The following is a 12,224-nucleotide window of genomic DNA, read 5'->3' as shown; positions in this document are numbered from 1 at the left end:
GCCTAGGTAGGCAACTATCTTCTCTGCTTCCACTGTAATGTCTGCAGCCAATCCACCCACCTAGGCTTTGGTCCTATTTCCGTTGGCTAGCTTTCTTTACTAGATCCTTCCTATTGGTTTTTTAAACATGCTGATCTCAATGAATGTGAACAACCAATCTGTTCTGCCTAAGTTCACCTGGGTAGAGCCCCTAGCTTTGGAGGCCTAAGAAAATCACTTTCCTAAGGAGAAAAGTAGTATAAAGCAAAACAGAATGGGCTTCAGACAGCGCCACCGGCCTCATAATAACCCGTTACCAGGGACTGAGCCCCAGTGTGGGGTACACTGTTTACATTAGCTAGCTCATTCATTTTCTCCGAAAGGCAGACAAGGTAGATACTAATTATTATCATACCCTATTAAACATCAGGAACCCAAAGCTCTGGGAAGTCAGGCTTATTGTGCGAGTAAAAACTGCCCTATAGGTGCTGTTTTATTCAAAGTGGGATCCAGGACTTGAGGATTCCATTCTGCTCTGCTTCTGGCCCCGCCCCCTCGGGCCCCCAGTCCCGCCCCACCCCCGACGCGCCCCTTGCCCCGTCCGGACCCTAGTCCCACAGCCACGGCGGGGAGCGGCGCCTGCAGTGCCGGTCGTGACCGCCGGGGGGCAGCCGCGCGGCTCGGACCCGACCGCTCTGCGCCGCGCTACTCGCTCGCCCTCAGACTCCGCTCCCCTACGAGCGGCCACCCTGCCTGTGCCCAGCGCCGTCCCGCCGCGCTCCCCGCGCCGAACCAGCTCCTCGGCTCTCGGGGCCGGACCGAGGCTGCAAGCAGCGCCGCGGGGTGTGGGGCGGACCCAGGAGATGAAATGACAACGTCAACCCTCCAGGTACCTCGGCGCGGCGCGGCGCGGCCCGGCCCGGCTTGAGGAGGCCGAAGGAGGCGCGGCGGGGCCTGCGAGCGGGCAGGCGGGCGGCCTCCTCGGAGCCCCGGCCTCGCGCCCCCGCCCCGTCGCCCTGTCGTCGCCTCCGCCCGTTTCTCTTTTCTCGCGCTCGGAGCCGAGGGTCGCCTCTCGTCCAGAACGCCCGGCTCCCTCGGCCGTGCAGAGCCCCGAGGCCGCTACATGTAGCCGGCGCCCCGGGACTGCCCTGGGGATCAGCCTCACCCGGGCCTCACAAGCGACACCCGGGAAGCTTGGGCCCGCGGTCGGGCCGCTGGCTTCCCCTCCTCCTCCTCCTGCTTCCCTTCGAACAAACCCCCGCTCCTTCCACGGTCTCCGATTTCCTCTTCTCGGCCAAAGACCCTTCATTCATTCCTTATATCGCGTCGGGTGGTGCTGGGGTGGCGCCACCTGGATGCATGACTGACCCATCCTCCAGGTGCTGCCGGCATTTGCTGGGCCGGAAAACAAACTGTTTTGCCTCAGACCTGAGCTTGAATCTCGGCTCTGCCACTCACTAGCATGTGACCTTGGGCGCTCGTTAGCTGATCTTGGAATCTCGGGTTTTCCGTCAGTAAAGTGGGGTAATACCCTGTATGGGGTTGTTGTGATAGTGGTTCTAGATTGAGTAGGTCAGGTAAAGCATTCTTAACACAGTGTCGGTTACATACTAAGTGCTCATTAAGTGATGACAGACACAGTGCTTGGGAGAGTTAGGCAAGAGGTCATGGAAGAAGAGGCATTTGGCTGGGTGGTCAAAGGATGGGGGGGGCATGCAGGTACCTGGAGGTGGAGGAGGGATGGTTACTCCAGGTGGACAAAAAGAGAGGAACAGAGGCGTGGAATACAGTGGGTTACTAAGCCAGGAATTTGCTGGAGTCCAAAGCCAAGCCCCACCATCCACCAGCAGAAGCTGTTATCACACGGGTCGACAGACATGGCCTGCAGATCTCACCTGCCCAGTTTTTATTGGGCTTGTGAGATAAGAATGTTTTTTCCTTTTTTTAGAAGAACAGCTTTATTAAGATATAACTCACATGCCATACAATTCACCTATGTAAAGTGTGCAGTTCAGTCCTTTTAGTATATTCATAGTTGTGCAACCATCACCACAATCACTTTTAGAACACTTTCATCACCCCCCTGATCCCTCTATTCCCCCTAACCCTAGGCAAACACTAATCTACTCTCTGTCCCTATGCATTTCCGTATTCCGGGCATTTCATATAAATGGAATTATATAATATGTGGTCCAGTGTGACTGGCTTCATTCACTTAACATCGTGTCCTAGGTTTTTACGTTTTTTGTTGTTTTTTTTTTTTGCGGTACGCGGGCCTCTCACTGTTGTGGCCTCTCCCGCTGCGGAGCACAGGTTCCGGATGCGCAGGCTCAGCGGCCATGGCTCACGGGCCCAGCTGCTCCGCGGCATGTGGGATCCTCCCGGACCGGGGCACGAACCCACATACCCTGCATCGGCAGGCGGACTCCCAACCACTGCGCCACCAAGGAAACCCGGTTTTTACGTTTTTAAGTGTCTGAAAAAAGGGATATTTCATGATATGTGAAAATCATGAAATTCAAATTTCAGTATCTATAAATAAAGTTTTATTGGAACACATCTCTGCTCATTTGTTTACATATTGTCTGTGGCTGCTTTGGGGCTACAAAGGCAGAGTTGAGTAGTTGCAACAGAGATTGTATGGCAGGAAAGTCTAAAATATTTACATTCTGTTCCTTTACAGAAAGTTTGCCACCTCCTCTGTTAGCACATCTTTGTTACCCTTTTCTTCCATCCTCATCCTTTGGCACACCTGTTACTAGAGATTCAGCAGGGCTGGTAGTTTTATTTGTCACCTTTCCATGCTGTTATGCAAAACTGTTCGTCTCCAAGTTGCAGCTCAGTCCTCTTGTATGTGAAAAACTCTTTATGGTTGCCAGAACAACCGAATATACTCTGAGGTGCAATAATTAATAGAGTATCTAGAAGGAGGGAGGGGATGGGCCTGCCTTGCCATGTGAGAGGCAGAGCATACCTCGAGTATCGTTCTGAACCCCCCTTTCAAAATGACAGACCCAAGCAAAGTGTATAGAGTGGAAAAGTCCAAGGAACTGGGGGGGTGTGTTCTGGAAACTAGAAGCCACTGGTGATGGGGGCACCCCTTTCATGTCTATCTGGAGGAAGGGCCTCGTGGAGGAGAGTAGACACGTGAAGCTTGTGGTTAAACTAATTATGCAGGAAGGTTCAGGGTGCCTAGCCATTATCTATTTCTAAGTATTGTAGGGAGCTGAAGCTTGAAAACAGTAGCCAACACTCACCTTTCCTCATCTCTTCAACCTGGTGAGTTTGTTTTACATCAGCCTGGCGTAATCTATCCCAGTCTGTTTGTTCTGTAGCACTCCCTGTGTCTTTCTGAGACTTCTTATTTTCAGATGAGAAAGGGCTGCACAGATGCCCAGGCCCTGCCAAGAGCTGGTCAGGAGGCTTATTGTTCACTGTGGACGGAACTGTGTGTATACAGTGGGTTCTGCCTGCCTGGTGTGTAGTGCTGTATCAGCCTGCAGAGGATAATTCTGGTAGTGCTTCCCAGGTTGGTAAAGCTGTGGTTTCTAAAACTGGATATGTAGTCGTGGGGCAGCTGCCTGAAAGATCCAGCATGCTTTAAGTTCAGGGCAGAGTACAGGCCTACAGGGTTTAAAGGTTTACAGAGGCTCTCACAGAGTTCTTAGGAGGTTCCAGAGGATCGCTGCCCTCCACTGGCAGCTCATATATGCCTCTGGAGTAAGCACACACTTTTCTTCCTGGATCTACTGGTGTATTGAATCACACGTCTAAGCATCCCTTCCCTAGGTCTCAACTTTAGGGAAACTATCTTCTCTTTTCAGCCTAGAGAAGTGAGTTGGGCCAGTAGAAAGAAGCAGAGATCCCTTTAAGTCCCTCTCATAAAACTCTTGGGTCGATGGAGGACTTTCCTAGCTGGCTGGCTCCTCTCTGGCCCATGAGGTCAAGGACGGTTTCTGGCCTCCATGCTGAACCACACAGCAATCAGTTGGTTCTGAGGTTTGCCCTGTTGCAGGCTCTCAGTCCAGGTCTATTTCTCTTTCCCCCAAAGCTGTGAAATAGAAAGTGAACTCTCCCTTTGAGCCCTAACCTGAGATACATGATCAGGCTTCTGCTTGACTGAGAAGGAGGTTGCTTTTAACTGTATGAGTGTATTGTGAAAAGGAATAGCTGTCTTTTAAAGCTTCCTTTCAGGGCCTTTCTAGTTGATGTTGGACAAGTAGGCCAACATAAAGGTCTGTGACTGACAGAGTCCCGGGCCTGGCAATATCTCTTAACAGTGTATTCCTGCTGCCTGGAACCCAGGGGCTTTCTGGATCTCTTGGGAAGCACTGGGTTATGTTTTGCCTTTCCAGAAAGCCATTGATCTGGTGACAAAAGCCACAGAAGAGGATAAAGCCAAGAACTACGAGGAGGCCCTCCGGCTCTACCAGCATGCCGTGGAGTATTTCCTGCATGCTATCAAATGTGAGTCCCACGTGGGGTCCTCCCCAGCCGCAGAGCCCCTGCGAGAGGAGGGCGGGCACACGGGGGCTCGCAGGGGCCCCTACGTGGTTCCTCTTTGCAGATGAGGCACACAGCGACAAAGCCAAGGAGAGCATTCGAGCCAAGTGCATGCAGTACCTAGACCGGGCAGAGAAGCTGAAGGATTATTTACGAAATAAAGAGAAGCATGGCAAGAAGCCAGTCAAAGAGAACCAGAGCGAGAGCAAGGGGTGAGTACGGAGGAGCGGAAGACCTGGTGGGGACCAGAGCCCCCACGAACAGGTGTCTGTTTCCTGTGTCGCCGTCGTCTTGGTGCTGATGCTACTGTGGACTTTCCTGGCACCTTCCTTTTGGGAAATTCTGTTCATAATAGTGATAATGCCTGCAGCTGCCTTCGTCAGGCACTTTACAGGAAACTTCCACTTATCAATACATCATCTCATTGGATCTGTATGGAAAAGCTGTGGGCAAGGTGGGGAGCCAGACTCTGAGGATCTAGCCCAGCTCTGCCACTTCCTAGCCGTGTGACCTTGGACAAGTGCCATGACCCTCCTGGGCCTGCACGTTCCTCATCTGTAGGAGGAGGAAGGTAGTGGGACTTCCCTCCTAGTGTTGCTCTGAGGAGCAAATGAGACGATGCGGGTAAGGCCCTGAGAAGAGGGCTTGGAGCGCAGTAAGGATCGAATAAATGTCAGCTGCTGTTATTCTCATCTTCATCTGACAGATATGGCAGCAGACTCAGAGAGGTTCAGGGATGGCCACAGAGCTGGTACTTGATGGAGTCTGGACCCACACCCGGGGCCTCTGTTTCTGACTTTAAAGCCATGTTCCCTCTACAGCCTGTCACCTCCCATCTGTGTTTTGAGCACAAAGGCCAGTGGTGTCCTGGAGGTGAGGGGAGGGTGCCCAGCTGGGGAGTAGGAGAGAGGAAGGTGGTGTGTCAGCTGCCTCCCCAGAGTGGGAGGCCCTGCTCCTGGATGGAGAGGACACGCCTGTGCTTAGACTCCTGGACGGAGAGGACACGCCTGTGCCCAGAGTGCGAGACACACTGAGGTAGGGGCAGGAGAGCAAGCACCTTCAGGAGGGCTGGAAGAGTTTTAAGGATGGCAAGTTACTTATGTCCGAATAGGGATTGGCCCTGGAGGCACAGCCACTTGCTGTCCTGTTTTGAGTCCCTATGAAAGGCCAGTAACAGCTCCAAGTGCTTGCCTGGCTGCTCTTGAAGTCCAGCCAAAGTACAGGTCCCTCACCAGCCTGCTAGAGAGGACACATGCCGCGATTCTTATGCCCTTGATGAAGAAGCGAGGGTGGGTTATGAGAGTGTTTCCTGGAGGATCCAGAGGGGAGTGCTGATGATGTGTGGCCCCGACATCCCCGAGGTGCCTGTCTGTGGGTCTCTCACCACTGTTGAGCAGGGAAAGCATCTTTTTAGCACCAGGCTGGCAGCCAGAGCCTGGCCTTGCTCTGAGAGCCCCCTTGCCAACTGCCTCTTGCTCCAGCCTGTCATCTTCTGTCTCCTTTCCCAGCAGCGATAGTGACAGTGAAGGGGATAATCCAGAGAAAAAGAAATTGCAAGAACAGCTGATGGGTAAGAGGCTTGAGGCCTGTGGTGATGGGAGGGGGACGTGGCAAGGAGCCCCTGGTGAGTTGGGCTCCAGGTCGAAGGCTCTGCCCTCATCTTGCAGGTGCTGTCGTGATGGAGAAGCCCAACATTCGGTGGAATGACGTGGCCGGGCTGGAGGGGGCCAAGGAGGCCCTCAAAGAAGCTGTCATTTTGCCAATTAAATTCCCACACTTGTTCACAGGTAAGAGTTGAGCCACTTTAGGCCCAGATGCAAAAATATCAGGCTTCTGGGAATTCCCTGGCGGTCCAGTGGTTAGGACTCTGCGCTGTCACTGCTGTGGTCTCGGGTCAGTCCCTGGTCGGGGAACTAACATCCCGCAAGCCGCGTGGCGTGGCCAAAAAAAAAAAAGAAAAATCAGGCTTCTGAGGCCACCAGCTGAGGGCCCCCATTATGAAGGTGTCCAGGTGGCAGATGGTGACTTGGCTCCCTTTTGCCCTTAGCAGGCAAGGGCCCAGGGCCTGCTCATCACAGTCATCTACTCCTTGGCTTCTCTTCAGTGTCAGAAACACTTCTGTGGCTAGAACTTTGACTTGACCATCTCAGTGGTAGGCAGGGTTAGGAACCAGTGCCAGCCAGTGTCACTTTGCCAGGTCCTGGGGGTCATGAGCCAGGGCTAGGATCAAGCCCTCGGCAGGTGATTTAGTTCCCTTTGCTCCTTTGCTCCTAGAGCAAAGTTGTCATGTAGAACTTTTCATTTCTGCCTGTGTTTACCATGACTGAGGCCCCTCTGCTTTTTTCTGTTCCCTTTCCCCAGTCAGGAAGAAGCTTACTTCAGTTCATTCTTTCTCGTAGGCAAGCGTACCCCTTGGCGGGGAATACTGCTCTTCGGACCCCCTGGCACAGGGAAATCCTACCTGGCCAAAGCAGTGGCAACGGAGGCCAACAACTCTACCTTCTTCTCTGTGTCCTCCTCAGACTTGATGTCTAAGTGGTTGGGGGAGAGTGAGAAGTAAGTCAGCCGCCAGGCTCCACTCTCCTGGCAGCCCTGGCAGCTGCTCATGGTCCAGCTTCCCTGCCCTTGGAATCACCTCCCAGAGGAGCCGCTGTGGATGGCCAGGAAGAGTAGCTGGGAGAGGGGTATCTTGCTAGCTCGTCAGGTGGGACACGGTCCTCACAGAGCCAACGGAGACTGGAAGGGAACTTGGGAGCCATAAGTCCTCATGAAGGGAAGGGAAAGGTGCTCACAGTAACTGGGTTTCAGCTGAGTGTTCTCTGTTGGGGACTTTATACAGTTAACTTATTCCCCACACCGGCTCCCATTTTGCAGATGATCAAACTGAGGCGGAGAGGAAGGGAAGTGACTTGTCCTCAGACCAGAGCTAATGAACGGGGCTGCCAGGATTTGAAGTTGTTGCCAAGGCTTGCTCTTCCTCTCAGTGCAGTGCTGCCAGAGGATCTGTTACCACTATTTTTTCTGTCGTCTCAGCCTCTCCAAGGGAAGGGCAAGAGGAGAGGTGGTGCTTGGGACCCCGGCTGGGCATGTGTGCAGGTGTCTGGATCCCAACCCTGTGTCTCACCCTCACAGGCTAGTCAAGAACCTGTTTGAGCTGGCCAGGCAGCACAAGCCCTCCATCATCTTCATTGACGAGGTGGATTCGCTCTGCGGATCCCGCAACGAAAATGAGAGTGAGGCCGCCCGAAGGATCAAAACGGAGTTCCTGGTCCAGATGCAGGGTGTGTGCCAGTCCCGGGTCCCCTCCCTGGTTCTCGTCCCCCGCTAAAGCCAGCCTAGGGCGTCATTATTTAGCTGTGGCTGGACCTGACTGTCCTTTCAGTGGAGGGGATATCAGAGAAGCAATTCTTAGCTCCTTCTCATTGAGGAGAGGTTACTGCAGCCTTGGCTGGCCACCTCTCCGCCCCTCCCAAGGCAGGCAGGGCTGTAGGGCTCTTCACCCAACTAAAGCCAGCCAGATTCCTGACGGTGGTGTCACAGGGACAGCTCCAGTTCAGGACGCAAATCCCTGAGGTCCTTCCCACAGGTTCTGACTGATCCTTGCAGGTGTTGAGTTGGCGTCTGTGTTTCCCTTTCTCCACAGGGGTGGGGAATAACAATGATGGGACTCTGGTACTTGGTGCCACAAACATCCCGTGGGTTTTGGATTCAGCCATTAGAAGGAGGTGAGTGTTCCCCAGTAGGAGGCAGGGGCCAAGATCTGTCTCCAGCCGTGGTCAACCTGCTGCTGGCAGCAGGGGGTGCAGCCTGACCCCGTTTCTCTGGCGGCTTCTCCGTGTCTGCAGAGCCCTTAGTGAAGCCGGCTTCTGGAGGGCCCCCCGAGCCTCTCCATTGAGACCATCCCGCCATCCACTCTCAAGTCGTGCCATGTGCTTGTCTCTCTAGGTTTGAAAAGCGAATTTATATCCCATTGCCGGAGGAGGCTGCCCGTGCCCAGATGTTCCGGTTGCATCTGGGGAGCACTCCTCACAACCTCACAGACGCCAACATCCACGAGCTGGCCCGGAAGACGGAAGGCTACTCGGGCGCAGACATCAGCATCATCGTGCGGGATTCCCTCATGCAGCCCGTGAGGAAAGTACAGTCAGCGACACACTTCAAAAAGGTGAGTGGGCCAGCAAGGAATTGCTTAGAAAGTGTCACAGGAAAGGGGATATTGGCTTTCTGGCTGCTTGGGTGACACATTTTGGGTCTCCTGGGGAGCCAAGGGTAAGTGCATGGTGCGCTCTCTGACTCCAGGGGCTGGGGTTACACCTGCTTCCACCTCCCCTGCAGTTCTGGCTGGAGGGCGACCATCTCAGATTGTGTGATGCTAGAGGACAGGGCACCGTGACTGTCACCTCTGCCACCCCTGCAGTCAGCACTGTGCTGATGCGCATGGTAGACCCTGCTGCATGTCTGAAAGCAGTGGGTGCAAAATCACACACCATGAAGAAGAACTCCATTCACGCAGCAGATGTTTGTCAGGTGTCGCCGAGGGTCCTACTGTGTGCCTGGCACTGTTCTAGGTGTTGGGGAGACACTTGTGACCACAGCAGACAAAAATCCCTGCCCTAGGGCTTCCCTGGTGGCGCAGTGGTTGAGAATCTGCCTGCTAATGCAGGGGACACGGGTTCGAGCCCTGGTCTGGGAGGATCCCACATGCCGCGGAGCAACTAGGCCTGTGAGCCACAACTACTGAGCCTGCGCGTCTGGAGCCTGTGCTCCGCAACAAGAGAGGAAGCGACAGTGAGAGGCCCGCGCACCGCGATGAAGAGTGGCCCCCGCTCGCCACGACTAGAGAAAGCCCTCGCACAAAGACCCAACACAACAAAAATTAATTAATTAATTAATAAACTCCTACCCCCAACATCTTCTTTAAAAAAAAAAAAAAAAATCCCTGCCCTACAAGAGCCTCGTTTCTAGTGGGGGAGACAGACAACAAACAAAATAAAGACTCATTTCTTAGAGGGTAATGAGGGGAAGACGGAACCAGGGAGGGAGGTCTGGTGTTTCTGAGGTTTGGAGGGGGTGTGGGTAGGTTTCACTTTTAAAGGACATGCCACACTGGGTGACACTGAGTCAAGAGTTGAATGACGGGAGGGATTGAGCCTTGGGGATATTTGGGGAGATGTTGCCAATGGAGCACGCAGCCTTTGGTTGGAAAAACATTTTGATGTCACTGCACTTGTGGTGAGATTTGATGGAGTTGATGAGGAAGAGGAAGCTTTCTAGGCATTTGGGCCACAGATTGAGATTCCAGAGAATAGTAGCTGGAATAGCATGCTGATCACGAACCTCTGAAATCAGACTTGGAGCCACACTGACTGCCCAGCCCAAGGGTTTGAAGGAGCCCATCAGTCAGATCAGACTGATGATCTAGAAACCCAGGCATTTGTTCATACCATGCTCAGGACTCAGAAACCTGAGTCGTCCCGCCCCTTCCCCAAATGCCATGGGGCAACCCCTCCAGCCAGTCAAACTCCTGTTTGGTTTCAGGTCTGTGGCCCTTCCCGCACCAACCCTAGCATTATGATCGACGACCTTCTGACCCCATGCTCACCAGGGGACCCAGGGGCCATGGAAATGACTTGGATGGATGTCCCCGGTGACAAACTCTTAGAGCCTGTGGTTTGCATGGTAAGTGGCCAGCTGGGAGAGAGGACTACACAGAGCTTGTTTTGTACACAGAAGGAACCAGTAAATGTCTGTCAGCACGGTTTGATTTGGTGCAGTTGCATAGGCAGCCTCTCATCTGACTGTTCTTGGCCTCTCCTTATCCTGGTCTTGCCTGTTCTGTGAGGCAAGTGTTTGCCATTGGGCCTGGTGTGGTGGGTGTGCAGTTGGAAAAGAGCTTCTCACATGAGTTAAGAAATAATGGGAACTTAGATTCTCTCAACCGGAAGTAGGCCATCTGGAAATGACATGAGCTGCCTCAGGAGGGGAGCGTCCCTACCCCAGGAGGCCTTCAGGCAGAAACCAGGCAACGGGAGTTCTGCATTAGGGGCTGGGGCGTGACCTCAGCGGCAGGGCTCTTCCCACCCTGGACTGCATGGGGTTGAGACTAAGGCAGGCTGAGGCCCTGGAGCCCAGCCTCCCTCACCCACAAGCACTTGTCTTTGCAGTCGGACATGCTCCGGTCTTTGGCCACCACTCGGCCCACCGTGAATGCAGATGACCTCCTGAAAGTGAAGAAATTCTCAGAGGACTTTGGACAGGAGAGTTAAAACCTTCTTCACATGCGTGATGGTGAAGGTGGGAGTTGATTGGGGTCAATCCATGGTACTCCCCATGGCAGTGGCCAGACAGGGCTCCAGGGCTTGTCCTAAAGTCACTACAGCATCCCCTCTGCTGTCTGGCCATCAGCTGGGGGAGCAGGAAGGAAGGGCCTCCCCGGCCGCGGAGACGCAGAAGCACATTCGGCACCCAGTGGAATTCTGGCTCTTCCTGCTTCCTCCTCCTCCTCTTGTGGATGCTCACCACCTCCTTGTCCTGCTCCTCCATGGTTTTTTTTAAACCATTTTTTGTTCCCCTAAATTAATGCTGCTTGGATTTTCGTCGTTTATAAATAAAGTTAAGATCTGCCTGAAGCGTCAAGGAGCGGAAGCAGCCCGTGCTTCGGGCTTGGTGCGGCAGACCTTCGGAATGGCTGGCCAGAGCCCCGCTGCCCATCCCTTCCAGACCCAAGTTTTGCTCCATGTGAACAGAATGGCTGATGCTCTGGGTCCCCAGCCCCGGCTCTGTCTGTAAAGGCCAAGAGTAAAGCCAAGCCATTCTCTCCCTCCGGGCCCTGTGTCCTCCCTGCAGGAGAAGAGGATGGTTTTTGTGAGCACAAAGCTGTATAGATGAGAACGAGTGAAGGCAGTCAGTCGGGTTTCCCTGCTGCCTTTTCTTCCCTCTGAATGTGAGAACACTGAACCCGGCCACTGCCCCCGGGTCCCTGTCCTGGAAAGGGGCTAATAAATCCTTTTCCTTTCTTGAGCCACCTGAGTGATCTCATCTTTGACTCTTGTCTGAGGCTCTTTGAAGGCCACACTTGCTTCTACTAGAAAGATCCTCTGGGGTCTGCTCCCTTTTCAGTGGAGTAGCAAGTAAACAGGAACGTCACCAGCTGCTGCAGTTTCCGGGCCTGTTCTCCAGTCAGGTTCATGAGGCCTTTCTTCCCCCAAGGCCTCAGAAGTGCGGTGGGGGTGTTTAAGGGACTTGGGCGATTGTTGTTGTTCAGCCTACAGATCAGGGGCTGCAAACTGGGAAGCCTGTGGGCCAGACGTGGCCTGCAGTTGTGCTTTGGTTTGGTCTGCTGCCAACATTTAAAGTCAAGTTGACATAAAAATTTAGATCTCTGGCTTCTGAAACAGTAGTTTAGGAAACGCTGGACCTGAATCCCCATGAGGCAGCCTATCAGCTGCATCTGAGCAGGGCCTTTCTTGTTCATAGGAGGACTGTGTTCTCCAGCTCACGCGTCCCCACCTGGACTGCCTCCTTTGCATTTCCTGTCCAGCCCCTGTGGCCATTTGAACCTGTGACTCCTGATAGTGAGACAGCCAAGGCTCCAGAGCTAGCAGCCCTGGAAGTGCTGTCTGAGGGGCAGCAGAAGCAGCCTGGCATCCGGTTCCTGTAGCTCTCCTCCCCCTCCAAAACCTAGCATTCTTCCTCTGTATCTTCAACCAGAATGGTCCAGAGCTGATTATGTGGCCCCTCTT

General features: G+C 53.7%; 1 protein-coding gene across 5 annotated transcripts; it reads left to right on the top strand.

Annotated features, from left to right (window-relative positions):
• The first annotated feature begins 681 nt into the window (after positions 1-681).
• On the top strand, positions 682-11,502 carry VPS4A (vacuolar protein sorting 4 homolog A). 5 transcript variants are annotated; one of them, XM_049703997.1, is made up of 12 exons: positions 683-868; positions 4,335-4,446; positions 4,520-4,694; positions 5,991-6,052; positions 6,150-6,269; positions 6,882-7,038; positions 7,615-7,763; positions 8,126-8,207; positions 8,428-8,647; positions 10,021-10,161; positions 10,647-10,782; positions 11,096-11,502. In XM_049703997.1, the coding sequence occupies exons 1-11, from the start codon at positions 848-850 to the stop codon at positions 10,746-10,748; spliced, it is 1,341 nt and encodes a 446-aa protein (XP_049559954.1). In that variant the 5' UTR covers positions 683-847; the 3' UTR covers positions 10,749-10,782; positions 11,096-11,502. The 5 variants fall into 5 exon arrangements, with proteins under 5 accessions (XP_049559955.1, XP_049559954.1, XP_049559953.1 ...); XM_049703998.1 differs by having other exon boundaries at positions 682-868; positions 5,994-6,052; positions 10,647-11,502; XM_049703996.1 differs by having other exon boundaries at positions 10,647-11,502.
• The last annotated feature ends 722 nt before the right edge of the window (positions 11,503-12,224 follow it).

Source organism: Orcinus orca, chromosome 20, assembly GCF_937001465.1.
Source record: "Orcinus orca chromosome 20, mOrcOrc1.1, whole genome shotgun sequence".
Taxonomy (NCBI): domain Eukaryota; kingdom Metazoa; phylum Chordata; class Mammalia; order Artiodactyla; family Delphinidae; genus Orcinus; species Orcinus orca.
The sequence above is the reverse complement of the archived record's forward strand: the minus strand, read 5'-3'. Positions and strand labels throughout refer to the sequence as shown.

Bases quoted from the DNA above. Each gene is read 5' to 3' on its own strand.
- VPS4A (XM_049703997.1), top strand. From the start codon at position 848: ATGACAACGTCAACCCTCCAG. The intron at 4,447-4,519 runs GTGAGTCCCACG...GGGGGCTCGCAG, and splicing joins TTTCCTGCATGCTATCAAAT to GGGCCCCTACGTGGTTCCTC. The intron at 6,053-6,149 runs GTAAGAGGCTTG...CTCATCTTGCAG, and splicing joins ATTGCAAGAACAGCTGATGG to GTGCTGTCGTGATGGAGAAG.